The 13620-nt window shown below is 40.3% G+C and overlaps 1 protein-coding gene across 2 annotated transcripts; it reads right to left on the reverse strand.

The window, feature by feature from the left end:
- Nucleotides 1–555: 555 nt before the first annotated feature.
- Nucleotides 556–10279, reverse strand: LOC114569784 (ethanolamine-phosphate cytidylyltransferase). 2 transcript variants are annotated; one of them, XM_028599843.1, is made up of 13 exons: nucleotides 9969–10279; nucleotides 4549–4637; nucleotides 3876–4037; nucleotides 3654–3720; nucleotides 3467–3551; nucleotides 2860–2901; nucleotides 2136–2268; nucleotides 1845–1927; nucleotides 1668–1745; nucleotides 1484–1549; nucleotides 1325–1390; nucleotides 1123–1211; nucleotides 556–929 (listed from the first exon to the last, which is right to left on the reverse strand). In XM_028599843.1, exons 1-13 carry the CDS (start codon nucleotides 10100–10102, stop codon nucleotides 815–817), a joined length of 1209 nt encoding a protein of 402 aa, XP_028455644.1. In that variant the 5' UTR covers nucleotides 10103–10279; the 3' UTR covers nucleotides 556–814. The 2 variants fall into 2 exon arrangements, with proteins under 2 accessions (XP_028455644.1, XP_028455643.1); XM_028599842.1 differs by having other exon boundaries at nucleotides 2136–2283.
- Nucleotides 10280–13620: the final 3341 nt, after the last annotated feature.

Genomic DNA, 13620 nt, shown 5'->3' on the forward strand with positions numbered 1-13620 from the left:
TCCAGAGAGCCTGTAATCACTTTATGATACATTACATACAGTATATACATGAATAGATCCATTGTGGGGCGACATCTATTGCTGGGAAAAAAGCACCAACAACCCCATGGAAATGACTAATCAAATCATTTCCTTGTTACAGTTTAATGCCTGACCGACATCTTAGGTCCCCACACTCACTAAGATAATAGTTAAAAAATCTATATAAGGCAACAAAAATAAATACTTCAGGAATTAAAAATATCCAAAGACAGAAAATAGACATTTGAAGACATAATGATATCTCCCTTGTCTGTATGTATGCTTGTTGACTGATTATTTGCATAATGCTGAATATGTTAATACCCCCCACACACACACACACACACACACACACACACACACACACATATACACACACACACACACACACACACACACACTGTATAACTGATGATCCCACAGCAGACACACACACACACACACACACACACACACACACACACTGTATAACTGATGATCCCACAGCAGACACACACACACACACACACACACACACACACACACACACACACACACACACACACACACACACACACACACACACACACACACACACACACACACACAGAGTATACCTGATGATCCCACAGCAGACTATACCGCCCTGGCTTTAAATGGGCTGCTTTAAGCACTGCTGTCATTAGCCAGGATCATGTGTGGAGGGTGTCATAACACATACAAAAGGATTGATTTTACTGTACATGAGTTTAGAATAATTGAGCTTGTCAGTGTTATGTTGACACTAAGTTGATGGTGCTTCTTTAGGGCCTTCCTACAGCACAGCCTGCGCTCTTTCTTTAGTCTTTTCCTCCTCTTGTCGCTTCATGGCCTGGATCACAGCAATCTCGTTGGCCTCTTTCTTCTGGTTCCTTGCTTCAAATAGCAACCTGAATCAAAACAACAAAAGTGGAAAATAGGTCTCAATCTTATATATTACTTATTACAGCAGCACAAAAACTAGGTCCCATTTAATTTAACTTAAAATGTTTTGCCCACTGGATATAATATAAAATTGTATATTTCTGCCCCCAAGCTTTTGTGAATTTTTCTAGAAGTTGACAGGCCCCCTTTTTTTTTAACCTGTTTTTGATTATCCTCTGCACAATGGCATCTGTAGTGAGGCTGTTGACACTGTCAACGGTACGCAGGATTCCTTCTCTTCTCGGCTCCTGGATACGAAGAAAAAAATTCAGAACGGATGTGATATATCATCTCTGCGCATAACTGTATTTCATGGAGGTGTTTTGAAAAAAGCGGTATGTGACAGTGTTTAGAGTCTTACAGCATAAGGGTCGGATCCATCCTTGTCAGGATATATTTCTGTCTTTCCATGGCATACAAGATCCACCTGTGGATAAATAGATGTGCTATTTCATTCACTTTTAATTGCAGAGAACAATATTATCTAGTTGTGAGAGATAACACTATGGCCTGTATTTACCTTAAAATGGTCCAGTAAATCTTTTGTGACTGCAAAGGGTGCACCAATCACTACTTCTGACACATACTGTGAAGAAAACAACACAACAAAATCAGAAATCAATCACCCACAATGAATTGCAGATAAAGAAGATATACTTGCAATGCACTGTGTTGATGGTGGAAGAAGAAGAAGAAGAACCTACTCGACAAGCCAGGACGCTGAGCGTTCTCTCGTGGACATTCATGATGGGGTAGTTTTTCCCTTTGTAGCGGTTTACCTCCTAAAAAATATGAACAAAGAGAAAAAATAAAATGTCACAACTCGATTCAGGGAGGCAGTGAATGTTTTACACAATTGAAAAAGAGCCAAGGAGACCCACCTGATCAAAGTGCAACCCCACTATAATGTATGGCTTTTCTGCGAGCTTATGCACTGCTTCCAGGAAGTCCACATGGCCAATGTCTGATAGGAGACTAGTCAAGGGTGACTAAGCATTTTAGAACAGCAGAATTTTTTTATAGCAACAGTTCACAACATAATGAATTCACACCATTCTGACAGTGATACCACTGCTTTTATAAATGACGTCTCAGTTTACTAAAGGGTACATGCCTTTTGAGTCAAAGGTTTTATTGTTGTTAGCAATATTTTTAGGTTTCTAAAATGATACGGAAGAGGTCAAAGGCTCCTGCCACATAGATGATGGTGTCTCCGGGTTGAGGCTCCTGGCCTGAAGCAAACTGGATGATCTTCTGTGAAGTCTGCAGGAACTGAGACACCCCTGTCCAGGGACTGTGGCCCTTCTGACCATGTGAGCCCCGTAACCAAGAAACAGGCACAATGAGTACAAACAGACCGTAACAATCAGTATCATCACTGGAGTATCAGAATGCTGGATCATCACCACCACCTTGTGGTGGGAGTAGTAATGTCATCTCTTAAATGCTAAATAGCTCACTTGCTATCCCACAAATCCCCAGCGCATTTATTCAACCCTCTCCAAATTCACAGCACTGCTGTGCCAGTCGCAAATGTTCTAAAGTGAAGAGACCCTCTAAAGCTTTCACACTATTTAAATCCCCAGCATGTTAACTCTGAGTTAGGTTCTCTATCCAGGAACAGAAGTGGCATTCACTGTTTACTGGCACAGCCTGCAACTTGATTATAAAGTGGGTCCACAGTAAAGGCCTTTGTTTAATAATGGTTGACATCTGGCCCACATGGCAACTTTAACTACTTGAATGACATAACAGTAAAGGAAGAGGAAGCTAAAGAGCCAAGCATTTGGTTTTAAAGATATGCTAATTAAGAGTTTGGTAGTAAGCTGAGGATTTGATATTAACTAGGTGATGACAAAAGCATTAAAATAAGCTGTAAATAGGTTTGGTACCTACCTTTCCAAAGTTGTCTGTGTGCTGCTGATAGTCTGAACTATCCTAAAGAGAAGAGAGGTTTGAATCAGGCATGTGCTGCGTACTGAGGGCATATAATAATAATAATAATAATAATAATAATAATCTTTATTTATAGAGCACTTCAAAATCCACGTTACAAAATGATTCACAACTTGGCCACAGAATAAAACAGACATTAAGTCATAAAATTATCAGGTTTAATTTGGTGTATAAAAACCAATACAGGGTTGGGCTTTTTTTCAAGGAAACAAAAGAAAGTTCAAAGGAAGTTCAAACTCAAGTAAAATCAGGAAAGGCTTTTCGATATAAATATGTTTTCAGAAGGGCCATAAAGAAGACCACTGACTCAGCCAACCTGATTTCCTCGGGCAGATCATTCTAGAGCCTCGGGCCCTGCAAACACTCTGTCCCCTTTAGTTTTCAGCCAGGTCTCTGGCCCAGACAACAGACCTCTGCCCGAAGATCTCAAAGTCGAACCGGGACGTACGATAAGAGGTCAGGGATATAGGCGCTGCACAGTGGCAGTGAGATAAAGGCGTGTAAAATGGTCTTGTTGTCTTTATAGAAAGACTAAGGATGTACTTACAATGTTGCTGTGATGTGCTTTGGTCATCAGTAGCATTCTGCCAACCAGATCTGTGGTTGAAACTCCCTGGGTTCTCTTACACTCCCTGGAACAGCATAATATACAATTTAACAAGTTAAGAAAAGCATACACAACAATATTATCCAGACTGTTATTATCTTCTGCATTTTTCAAAAAGCAAACTCGCCTGTACCGCCCTGACTTCTTCACCTCCTCATATGTGTCTTTCCCATCCACTGTTAGTGTTATATCATCTGAAACAACATCATACATGAGCAATAGAGCGCTGCATGTTATATCAACTAAAAATCAGTGATCCAGCATTATACTTGGAACTGACCAACATTGTTTAGGGCTATGAATCTATTTGTGTGTCTAAATGAGGACAAGAGGTAGTGATATACTGTACCTCCGTGCACACAGAAGTCACAGTTGTACTTGTCGAGGGTCTGGAGGGTGGTGACATAAGGCGCTCCTTCCACAACTTCATCCACCCATTTTATGGCCCGCACCATCTTATATCTTTCTGCCTGAGTGAAGACTGGCGGACCCTTGTGCTTCGCAATCTCACCTTCAAAACAAAACATGTACACAATACTGTTGTTGATTCACACAAATAAACTGAGATTAATAGAACAGAGAGACAGAAATTTCCATCTGATGAGCAGTTTTTATAGTGACCGAACGCAGCTGCGCCTACGTCCTTGAGATACGTTATTGTCACTTCAGCAAAGGGAAAGATTGCTGATATCTGTGCTGGCCTTAACTATGAAGTCATTCTTGGATATCTTAATGTCAGAATGCCCCAGTGTGCCATAGACGGGTGAGACCACAGACATGTCTATGGGTGAGATGTAATCGCTGAGTCGCTGCACTACTGTCACAACAACCCCTGTATAGGGCACAGCTAGTGTCTGCCTGCTACTGATAGGACTGAAGAAGATAAACAGAAGCTTCAGGTGCCATGGCTCCCGAGACTCATCAGAAAGAGGAGTTGGGGATGACAAAAGTTATGTACAGATGAGCTAGGCCTTAAAGAGAGGTGTAGGTGGACAATAAGTCATTATGGTTCTGAGCCTTACTATCTGTGTGTACTCCAACGATGAGGTAATCTCCCATGGCCTTGGCCTGTCGCAGCTGGTTGGAGTGGCCATAATGGACCATGTCATAGCTGGGAGGATAAGAAGATAAAAAATGACATAAAAGTTACATTATCGTAGGGAGGTACAGGAGCAGTATGAAAGGATTGTTTTTAAAACTATTGGTTGGGAAATCAAATAAAAGAAAAGGATTTCTTGAATTATAGTCATAATGTTTGGCAGCCAATCAAAATTAAAACACGTCCGGAACTCTTCTCCAGTGCATCATGCTTTATTCCTGATGATAGCAAGATAGTTGCAAACAACTGTTGAATAAAGCATGGACCGTGGTTTAATTTTTAAGCTCACGCTGTTCTCAGAGTTAGAATCTGCAGCCTCTCTACAACACTCAGATGTCTTAATGGTCTTGAATGCACCAACAAGGTGTTTTTCTCATCTAGCAGTAACTTTAACCAAAACGAGAGAGTTGATTAAAACCCTGTGATATAAATAAAAAGCAATGACAAACTGGAGTGTAGGAGATCAATAGATGTTTAGTTCATGGGCTGAAACATGCATAACCACTGATATTTCTGATATTGTCGACCCACCAATGTATTTCACACACTTCATGTGATCTGTTAGATATGTTATCAAAGTCTAAACATAAAAAGTCAACAGCACAGTGCATTTCTTCCTCCCACTTTACTCCACCCAGGCTTTGATACCATCTGTAGATAATTAAATTAGCACAGATTGGAGACTGAGATTGTAACATGGTAATCTAGCATGGTAATAGAGAACAGATGGGCATTAGCCTTCCATCACTATTACTAGTGCCAACAGCTGACATCAGTCTGATCATTTTTCTTTCTGGTCTACTTGGAGCATGATATTGTCTAATATGCACAAAAAAGAGAAGAAAGTGACTGCAGGTGTCACTGATGATGCATTAAGTTTATTAGACTCTGATCACTGTTACAGTAGCTACTATAACCATCAGCAATTTTGTGACAGCAATTAACTTGGAGAATCACAATAATGACAACATACCTGATGGCGAAAAAACATTCAAATTGGCATTTATGTCCTCTTTAGTTCATTAAATTACATGTCAGCTCTCTCATGGGTCAGGTGCAAAACAGCACTATGAACAGCATCCTCAAAAATCAATAAGAAAACAGATGAACTGCCCTAACTACAGTTTGTGCACAGCCACAACAGTAACAGAATCCCATGTTGTTTTCAGCCCCAGGCTATGCTAATGAAAGATAGCATCTGTGCCTTGCTGTGGTGTCACTATAGACAGCCTGACTGAAAACAGCCTGGACTGCACTTGGGTTTTATTCTAACACATAAATAACAATTACCAGACTGTAGGGGCTTTTTTATGTGATTCAGATGTATCCACTATACTTCAACAAAATGCGAGAACCACAAAAAGAGGCTTGTTGTTGAGGAATCTAGTTTTTTCTGTGTGAGTCTTGTGCTGTTAATCTGTTGAATTAGGATCCATGTGTGCAGGCTCTGAGGTGATAGTGGAGGGCCGGAACAGAAGAATGTAGTAAGGGGGAGCATTTGGAGGTAATGAATAGGAAAGAAAACTCAGAGTTACATAAGACCAGGAGGCTCTTTTGGGGGGTGTTATACTACCTAGATGCCCAACACGTGTTACCGTATTCCTGTTGTATTTTTTAGCAGGGATGGATCATGACCAGAGGATGATGAAATATTGATTAGTATAACCTGTTAGCAGACACCCACACAGCACCTACGCTACTCAAGAACAAAACCAGATGGACATCTGTGGACACAGTGATAGAATACAATGGGATACGTGCAGGAAATACCAGTTAGGGGAGCACAAAACTTATAATCTTGACATTTTGGTTTTCCTTTAATTCAAAATGTAAAATACCTGGAGACATAGTGCTCAGGATATGACTAGTCTCGTAAAAGGCTGGAATGACTAAGTAACACACTGTTACTTCACTGAGGCTTTAAATAGCACATTTATAGTCTAGTATAGATTAACTACCTTAGTGGAAACACAGTGGAAGAGGACTTTACACTCTTCCTTGATGATGCTTCACTGATAACTGATCTTTAACCCCCGTCACCTCTTTTTAGGTTGACAAATAAGCGTGTTCGTGAAGCAAAAAAGGGGCTGGGTCAAAGAAGTCTCAACAGATGAAGTGACTGTGCTCTTTTCTTGGAATTTTCCTCTCGTACGGCTGACAACGCTGGATGTCAGTAAGAGCGTGGTGGCGTCCAGTAGGGTTTCAGGAACAATGTGCTCAGTGAAGGGCGTCGGGCATGGCTGCCCGAGCCACAGTGGCCGTAGCAGGTGTGGGCTGAAGGGGTTAGAGAGGGTTAATGACATGAGCTCTGTTGACATTGGTTCTCTTTGCATGCTCACCCCACCGGTTAATATTCTGGCATCCCAAATATTCTGGAACATTCCATCAAACCATAGATAGGCAGCCACACCTAAATCACAGGAATTCTACAAAAGAAAGCCACAATAATCCTGGCCTTAGTACACAGAATTTCAAAACGTGTATTTTTCTCGGTGTACCATTGAGCCAGAATCTGTCCACCAAGGCTTGGTGTTTCTCCCAGAGGAGGCATCTTAAAGGGTCAGTTCTCGGGCTGCAATTAATGATAAATTATCGATTAATAGTGTTGTGTATAACGAAAGAGAATAGTGAAAACTGCATATTAGAATTTCAAACAGCTAATGGTGACATATTCAAAAAGCTTGTTTTATTCAGCCAACGGTCCAAAACCCAAAGATAGTCAGTTAGCAATCACATATGGCAACAAAAATCATCAAATCCCCTCATATTTGAGAAGCCAGAACCAGTGAATAATGTCTCAAACAATTAATCATTTGTCAAAATAATCGGTAATATATTTTCCGTCAATCGATTCATCAGTTCGCCCACATTCTGGAGATATATACAACTGAAAATTCTGCTGCCAACTCAATACAATAGGGGTGAAAAGATTTTTTGTTTTCAGCAATGTCCCGTCAAAGCCCTCACTGTCAACACCTTTCATTATTTTCTGCCTTCAGCGGAAAATACTTCCTAATGAAAACTGTTTACACTAAAGTGTGTGGACAGTGTTTCTGGATAGAAAGGTTGTTGCTGAGTTTTTCAAATATTGGGATAAACAACAAACAAAATTCCATTTTACGTCCACTGTTTCGGGGCAAAAGTAAAAAAAAAAAAAAAAAAACCACACATTTTCCTGCATGGTTAGATACCAGTATGTCTAATGGAAAAATACTGTATTCTTTTCTATTTTAGGTGAACTAACCCTTTAAAAGGGGAGGGGAGCCCTCTTAAAAGTGCCAAGGTGAGGTGACTGAAATAACAATACGTGTAGGCTATCTGAGATGACACTAAAACCTTTTCCTTCCACCTAGTCCAGTCCATTAAACCTGTTCAGTGTGCTGAGCATCATTAGGCCTGTCTGTCACATGAAGAGTGGCCAACAATCAAGTGTGGCTGTCATTTCATAAACAAGGAGAACATTGCTGCTGTTGTGTGTCGGAAGAAATGTTTTAGTTGGACACTGAATTTTACAATAAAGATTGAAATATATTGGTAATATATATAAGTATCATATGAGCTGGAGGAGCAGAGTGAACAGAGCTTGACTTAGTTTTTTAGCCTTTGTTGTACATGTTTGCCGTTTTGCAAACTGATGTGAACACAATTGCTAATGTTCCCTGGTTAGGGTTTCCCTTCCCACAGCTGTACACATTAAGCACCTGTATTGCGTTAAAGCCCGGCGGCCTGGCGCTATCTGAGCACCTTGCTCAACTTCAATACAATCACTCATTATTCCATTACACCATGCTGAAAGAAGACACCTTGTTTTGTCATTGGGGCATCACGAAAGTAATCCCACGGAAAGTCAAACTAAGTATGTTCAGAGTGGCCTGCTAACCAAGGGGTCTGAGATGCATAATATGTAGGCTAATTGCAATGTTCTGGCTTTGAAAAAAATGTATGTGTGCATTATCATTCTGTGATGTTTAAAACAATCTTAATAAATATTTTCACACCAGAAATTTTGACTTTTCATAGTAGGAGAAGCATAGGTGTATAACGTTAATGATGGCTCGTTATATTCAGTTGTCCCAGTAACAGAGAACCATCATGCACAATACCTGGACCCTGAAACTAAGTCATCTATATATTGCAAGCTGTATATATGCTATAACAAATCCTAATTATAAAAAATGATATGGTCACATACATTTACCAGTAATTAAAACAACTGTTTTATTCAGCGGCCACATCCAATGATTTTTGGCCAATTTTATGTGAAACTACCCATACATTCAACATTTAGCCATAGGCCTGTCACAATAAGCAATACATCAATTAATCGCATGATAAATATAAATGAGCCCGATAAATTTTAAATGGAAATTATCGCTGCCGGAAAAATCGCCATTTTATTTATTGTTTTTGGTTGTGTTTGGTTTTTATTCCAGTGCATTCTTTGTTAACAGAGACTGAGAGTCCATTTTATTTATTCTTTTTGGTTGTTTTGTTCATTTATTGTGGATATTTAAAATGTCTTCCAGTTCCAGTATCAAATATGCTTTAGAAATAAAAGTTTATTGATCTTTGAAAAGGTGTACCTGCATTATTATGCCATTATCATTATATTAGATAAAAATGGTCTCTCAACGACAATTTATCGTCCAGCAAAATTTGTTATTGTGACAGGCCTATTTAGCCATATGCCTTTAATGGTATCTCCATTATATGACTGCTAATTCTATAAAAAAAAAAATTGTTTCTAACTTAAGTAAAGCCCTGCATTAAGTGCAGTCGGTAGGCCTATTTACAATACATTGCAATACACTAATTTGGCAGACAATTTTATCCAAATCACGTACAATAATGTGTAATTGCCAGTATACCGGTAAACTACAGAGTATACTTAGAGCTGGTCATAGTTAGGAGTTAGGAATGTCCCTCTAGATGACAGTAATGATGTGCGGTGTTATGAGAGATATCCTGATGTTATTATGTAATAATGTGTCCACTCACTGAGGAGGAAAATTGAGACTAGGATGTCCGAGTAATAATAATAGGGTAAAAGTAAAGTAATATAAGTCCTGAATTACAGTGATTTGTGTCTGGCCATTGCAACTCTCATGGTAGAATACATAAACGAGAATATTCACTTAAAAGTTTAGTGTTTACTGACATCTCTGGAGAATGAAGCAGCAGTCCTGAGAGCTGTAACCTGCAGCAGGCCTGTCCCGTTGGTGGCATATACACAGGCTGACACATTCATTCAAACTGGCTTGATGCAAACGATAAGAACAATGTTGTAGCATCATCATCATCATCATCATCATCACACCGTTAATCATCCGGTTGGTTACTCACCAGCCATCGCACCACACCCGGATTCTTCGCCTCCTCTTCTCGGGACTGCAAGCTGCGGTGCCTGGGGTCGTCCCTGCGTCTTTCCCGGCTGCTGTGTTCACTTGGTGGTGGTGGTGATGTCCGTTCTTGATCATTTTTGAATCTGGCGAGTGATCACTTAAAAGTGCAACTGTAGCTGCAGAGCGACTTCCTCCAGTTAAGATGGTGAACGGTGTCAGTCGTGAGTCGCTTTTCAGTGCAGGACAGCCGGCTTGTGTGTCAGCAGCTGCAGCAGCTCCAGCAGCTTCGGCGGCAGAAGTGCGATGCGCCAACGCCTCCTTCATCGGCGACGCAACGACGCACAACACGCTACGTCAAGTCGGCCAAAGAAAGCAGATAAACCAGGACGGGAAGGAAGCACTGCTCATAAAACTCCCCGAAACGTATCGTTGCAGCAGTTGGTTTTATTTTGAAAAGACCAAGGGTGTGATGGTTGTTCAGTAAGGAAGACTTGACACAGGTTGAATCGTACGATGGAGTGCACGGTGCACGCAGCCGACACGTTGTTACATAATAGCGGCGCTGTCCACTGTCATGTGACAATATCTGGATTCCCACAGAAATAGCAGCTATCTGCCAAAGCTGTCTTTGATGACGTGCCAGTTTGCGGTCTTCAATTTTCTGCAAGCTATCCCTCTAAAATAACAACCATAACAAAGATAAGAAAAAAAATCCTTTTATTTATCATAAGTATGTAAACATGCTTAGCTAATGAGTCAACAATTAGTAGGCCTTTTGGAGACATTCTTCCTTTGTGCTTCTGGGAAAAGCATCAAAAAACACACTATATGTATTATTATGTATTAATTTAGCATAAAAAGATATCAAATATCTATTAAAATAGTATTGCAAATTTGTGGTGACGAGATCACAGCCAAGAAGAACATATCTCTACACCAGGAATTCTGGGCTCTGGGCACTCTGCCAGGGGGTCTGTGAAGTTTTCCAATTCACTCATTTAAATGATCATGACTTTTTTTTTTTGAGAAAGGCTTCATAGTTTTACAACTACTATGATATTGTTTAAATCTATAGCCTAATAGTTTATATGTTACTTTGTAGTCTAACAAATCTATAACTCTCAATATGCAAATATATATCTTATATCTAGGCTTGGGCATTGTTTGGATATTAACGATTCTGATTCCGATTCCGATTTTTCCTTTCGATTCCGGTTCTTATCGATTCTCAATTCCGATTCTCTGAGGGGTGGAGTTGAAACGGGTCACATGCTTATTTCACAAGTTTTATTTTGATTAAATGGTGGTTTGCATTTATACAGGGCTTTTTCAACGTAAAATAAAGCCACACTAGAGTGCCGCTTACTGTGCTCCAAGGCTGTAACACAACAAGTGCCTGGCCACTACGGAAACCAAAACTTGCGCATGTTAAATTTGGAACCTATTATCAGATTTCAAACCAAATCCTCCAAACGATTCCAATAAAGATGGAATCGTAATTTTTGAAACGATTCCAAGTAGGAATTGGTTCTTGATGCCCAACCCTAATTATATCTTTCTTATACATTTCTCTTGTGTTGTTCTATCACATAATTAAGACTATAGAAGTGTAAAAAATAAGCTAAGTCAATTTTTTTCCAAGACACATACACTATACACAGGAGGTCCCCAGCACAGCCATGGTCCACGATATAAGCTCGATCTTTTAAGGGGTTCTTGACTGAAAAAAGATTGAGAACCTCTGCTCTACACTGACTTATTTCCATGTAGGCTATCTACATCTACAGTTAAGCAATAGTTCACGACAGACCGTGGTATGTTGTGATATATACATACATACACATACATGTGATACAGCAGAACAGCAACTCATGTTTTCTGCTAGGTAAAATTGCTGTTTTTGTCAATGGAGTATTTAAGTATTAAAATTAAAAAAATATATTCTAAATATAGCGTACACTTAAGATATTAAACCAGCGATGTAGTGTGTGTGTGCAGATAAACGGTTGCACCAGGTATCAGTTCGTTAGTCTACGTTTTTTTCTCAGACTTGATGCTTATTGTGCAATTCGAACCATAGCCGATATATCGTTATTATATCACAGCTAGGAACCTATCAGATTGCTTGATTTGAGCTACCTGTTTTATAATCATTTCGCAACCAAACAGCCCTGCAGTAAATATTTATCTTAGTAAAGATTGTACTGTCATTTTTTTGTTGACACTCTTGTCAGTAAACAAAGATAATTGTGGTGTGTCGAAAGGTTATGTATTTGTATTTTTCCAATACAACATAACCATGCACTCAAAAACTGAGTCGAATAATTCCTCAATTACAAAGTGTCAACGAAATCTAAACTGTTAGTAGTTTACGATTGCACAGGTGTTTCTAGTGTTACAGCATGTTTAAGGTGCATAGAAACTTACAATTGACCCGCCCTGGACTATAATAACAATATAGTGTGTGCAGTAAGTGTCACTTTGGGAGGATATTTCATAGTTTCAGAATCTCAACAAATGGGGTGAAATTATTACTTCTCTGTTTGATAAAGTAAAGATGAACTGAAGGGGAAATCCTTCTGTTAAGAGCGTGTGGCGTCATCTTATGGAAAAACCCCTTTAAATCCATAGACTGTAAATGGTTAAATCACACAAAGTCTTTACACTGAAGTGCCAGCAGAGGGAAACCCAGACCCACATATTGCATATAAGCTGGAGCAAGGTTAACTCCTCACAAGCAGTAATGTTTAACATCCTGGTGCCGGTTGTCTTGTCTCTCCAGTTGTCTGGACTCTTATCAGGTTGTTTTATTGCTGGGATGGCACTGACTATCTGGAAATAATAATAATAATAATGGTGTTTAATATGAATCCCTCATATGCACCATAACAACAGCTTCACGCGATTCAAATAATTGCTGATGTGAACGAGGAAATCCACCCCTTGCCCAGTGTAGCATCTCTAATAAACAGGCATGTCCTCTGCCATGGTGACATTTGCAGAGCGGAGCCCCATGCCAAGCTTTGGCAGGGTAGACGTGCTAAATGAACGGCCTCTCGGATGGGAATGGCAACATTAATTGTACAGCAGGGCTGGGGTCTGAGAACTGGGGCAGGCACCTGCTGCAGAAGTGGGTGAAGATGAAGAATGCTGTCCTAGATTGCCCACCAGCTCACCTTAACCCAACCCGCCGAATTAATCAACTCTTCAGAGGCCATCCGGTTGTCTGGGGCAGGCATCCAGAGGAGGGAGACGAGTCGGTTTTAAGGCACAGGTCAAACAGACCTGTAGGAGCCTCTTCAATTTATGAGAAGGAAAGAACAATACCACGCTGCAATAGTGCAGAGGCTCTGGGGTTTAGACTTGCCCTGCAGGATGGAGAGGGAAATGTAGCTCGTCTTCAGCCATCTGTCTCTTTGTCTCCGCATGTTCTCTCATGAGATGTGTTTTGAACGTGGTGGGGTTGAAACGCTGCTGAGGAGGTGATGTTTGATGAGGTGCGCTGAGACAGAGGGGGTTTTAGGAGGCCCATAGGGAGCACAGATGACTAACTCACTACTCCTCCTAATCTAGGACAAGCACACCTAGACATCCTTCATGACTCTAATGTTTTACTCGTGTCGGGCCAAAAATATGTCCACTGAGGTTAGCCA

This window comes from Perca flavescens, chromosome 15 (assembly GCF_004354835.1).
Source record: "Perca flavescens isolate YP-PL-M2 chromosome 15, PFLA_1.0, whole genome shotgun sequence".
NCBI classification, from domain to species: domain Eukaryota; kingdom Metazoa; phylum Chordata; class Actinopteri; order Perciformes; family Percidae; genus Perca; species Perca flavescens.

Excerpts from the sequence above, each read along its gene's own strand:
- LOC114569784 (XM_028599842.1), bottom strand. The coding sequence starts at position 10,102 with ATGATCAAGAACGGACATCACCACCACCACCAAGTGAACACAGCAGCC. Across the intron at positions 1,746-1,844 it reads TGGGGTTGCACTTTGATCAG|GAGGTAAACCGCTACAAAGG; the intron begins GTGGGTCTCCTT and ends CATATTTTTTAG. Across the intron at positions 1,212-1,324 it reads ATGGATCCGACCCTTATGCT|GAGCCGAGAAGAGAAGGAAT; the intron begins GTAAGACTCTAA and ends CTTCGTATCCAG.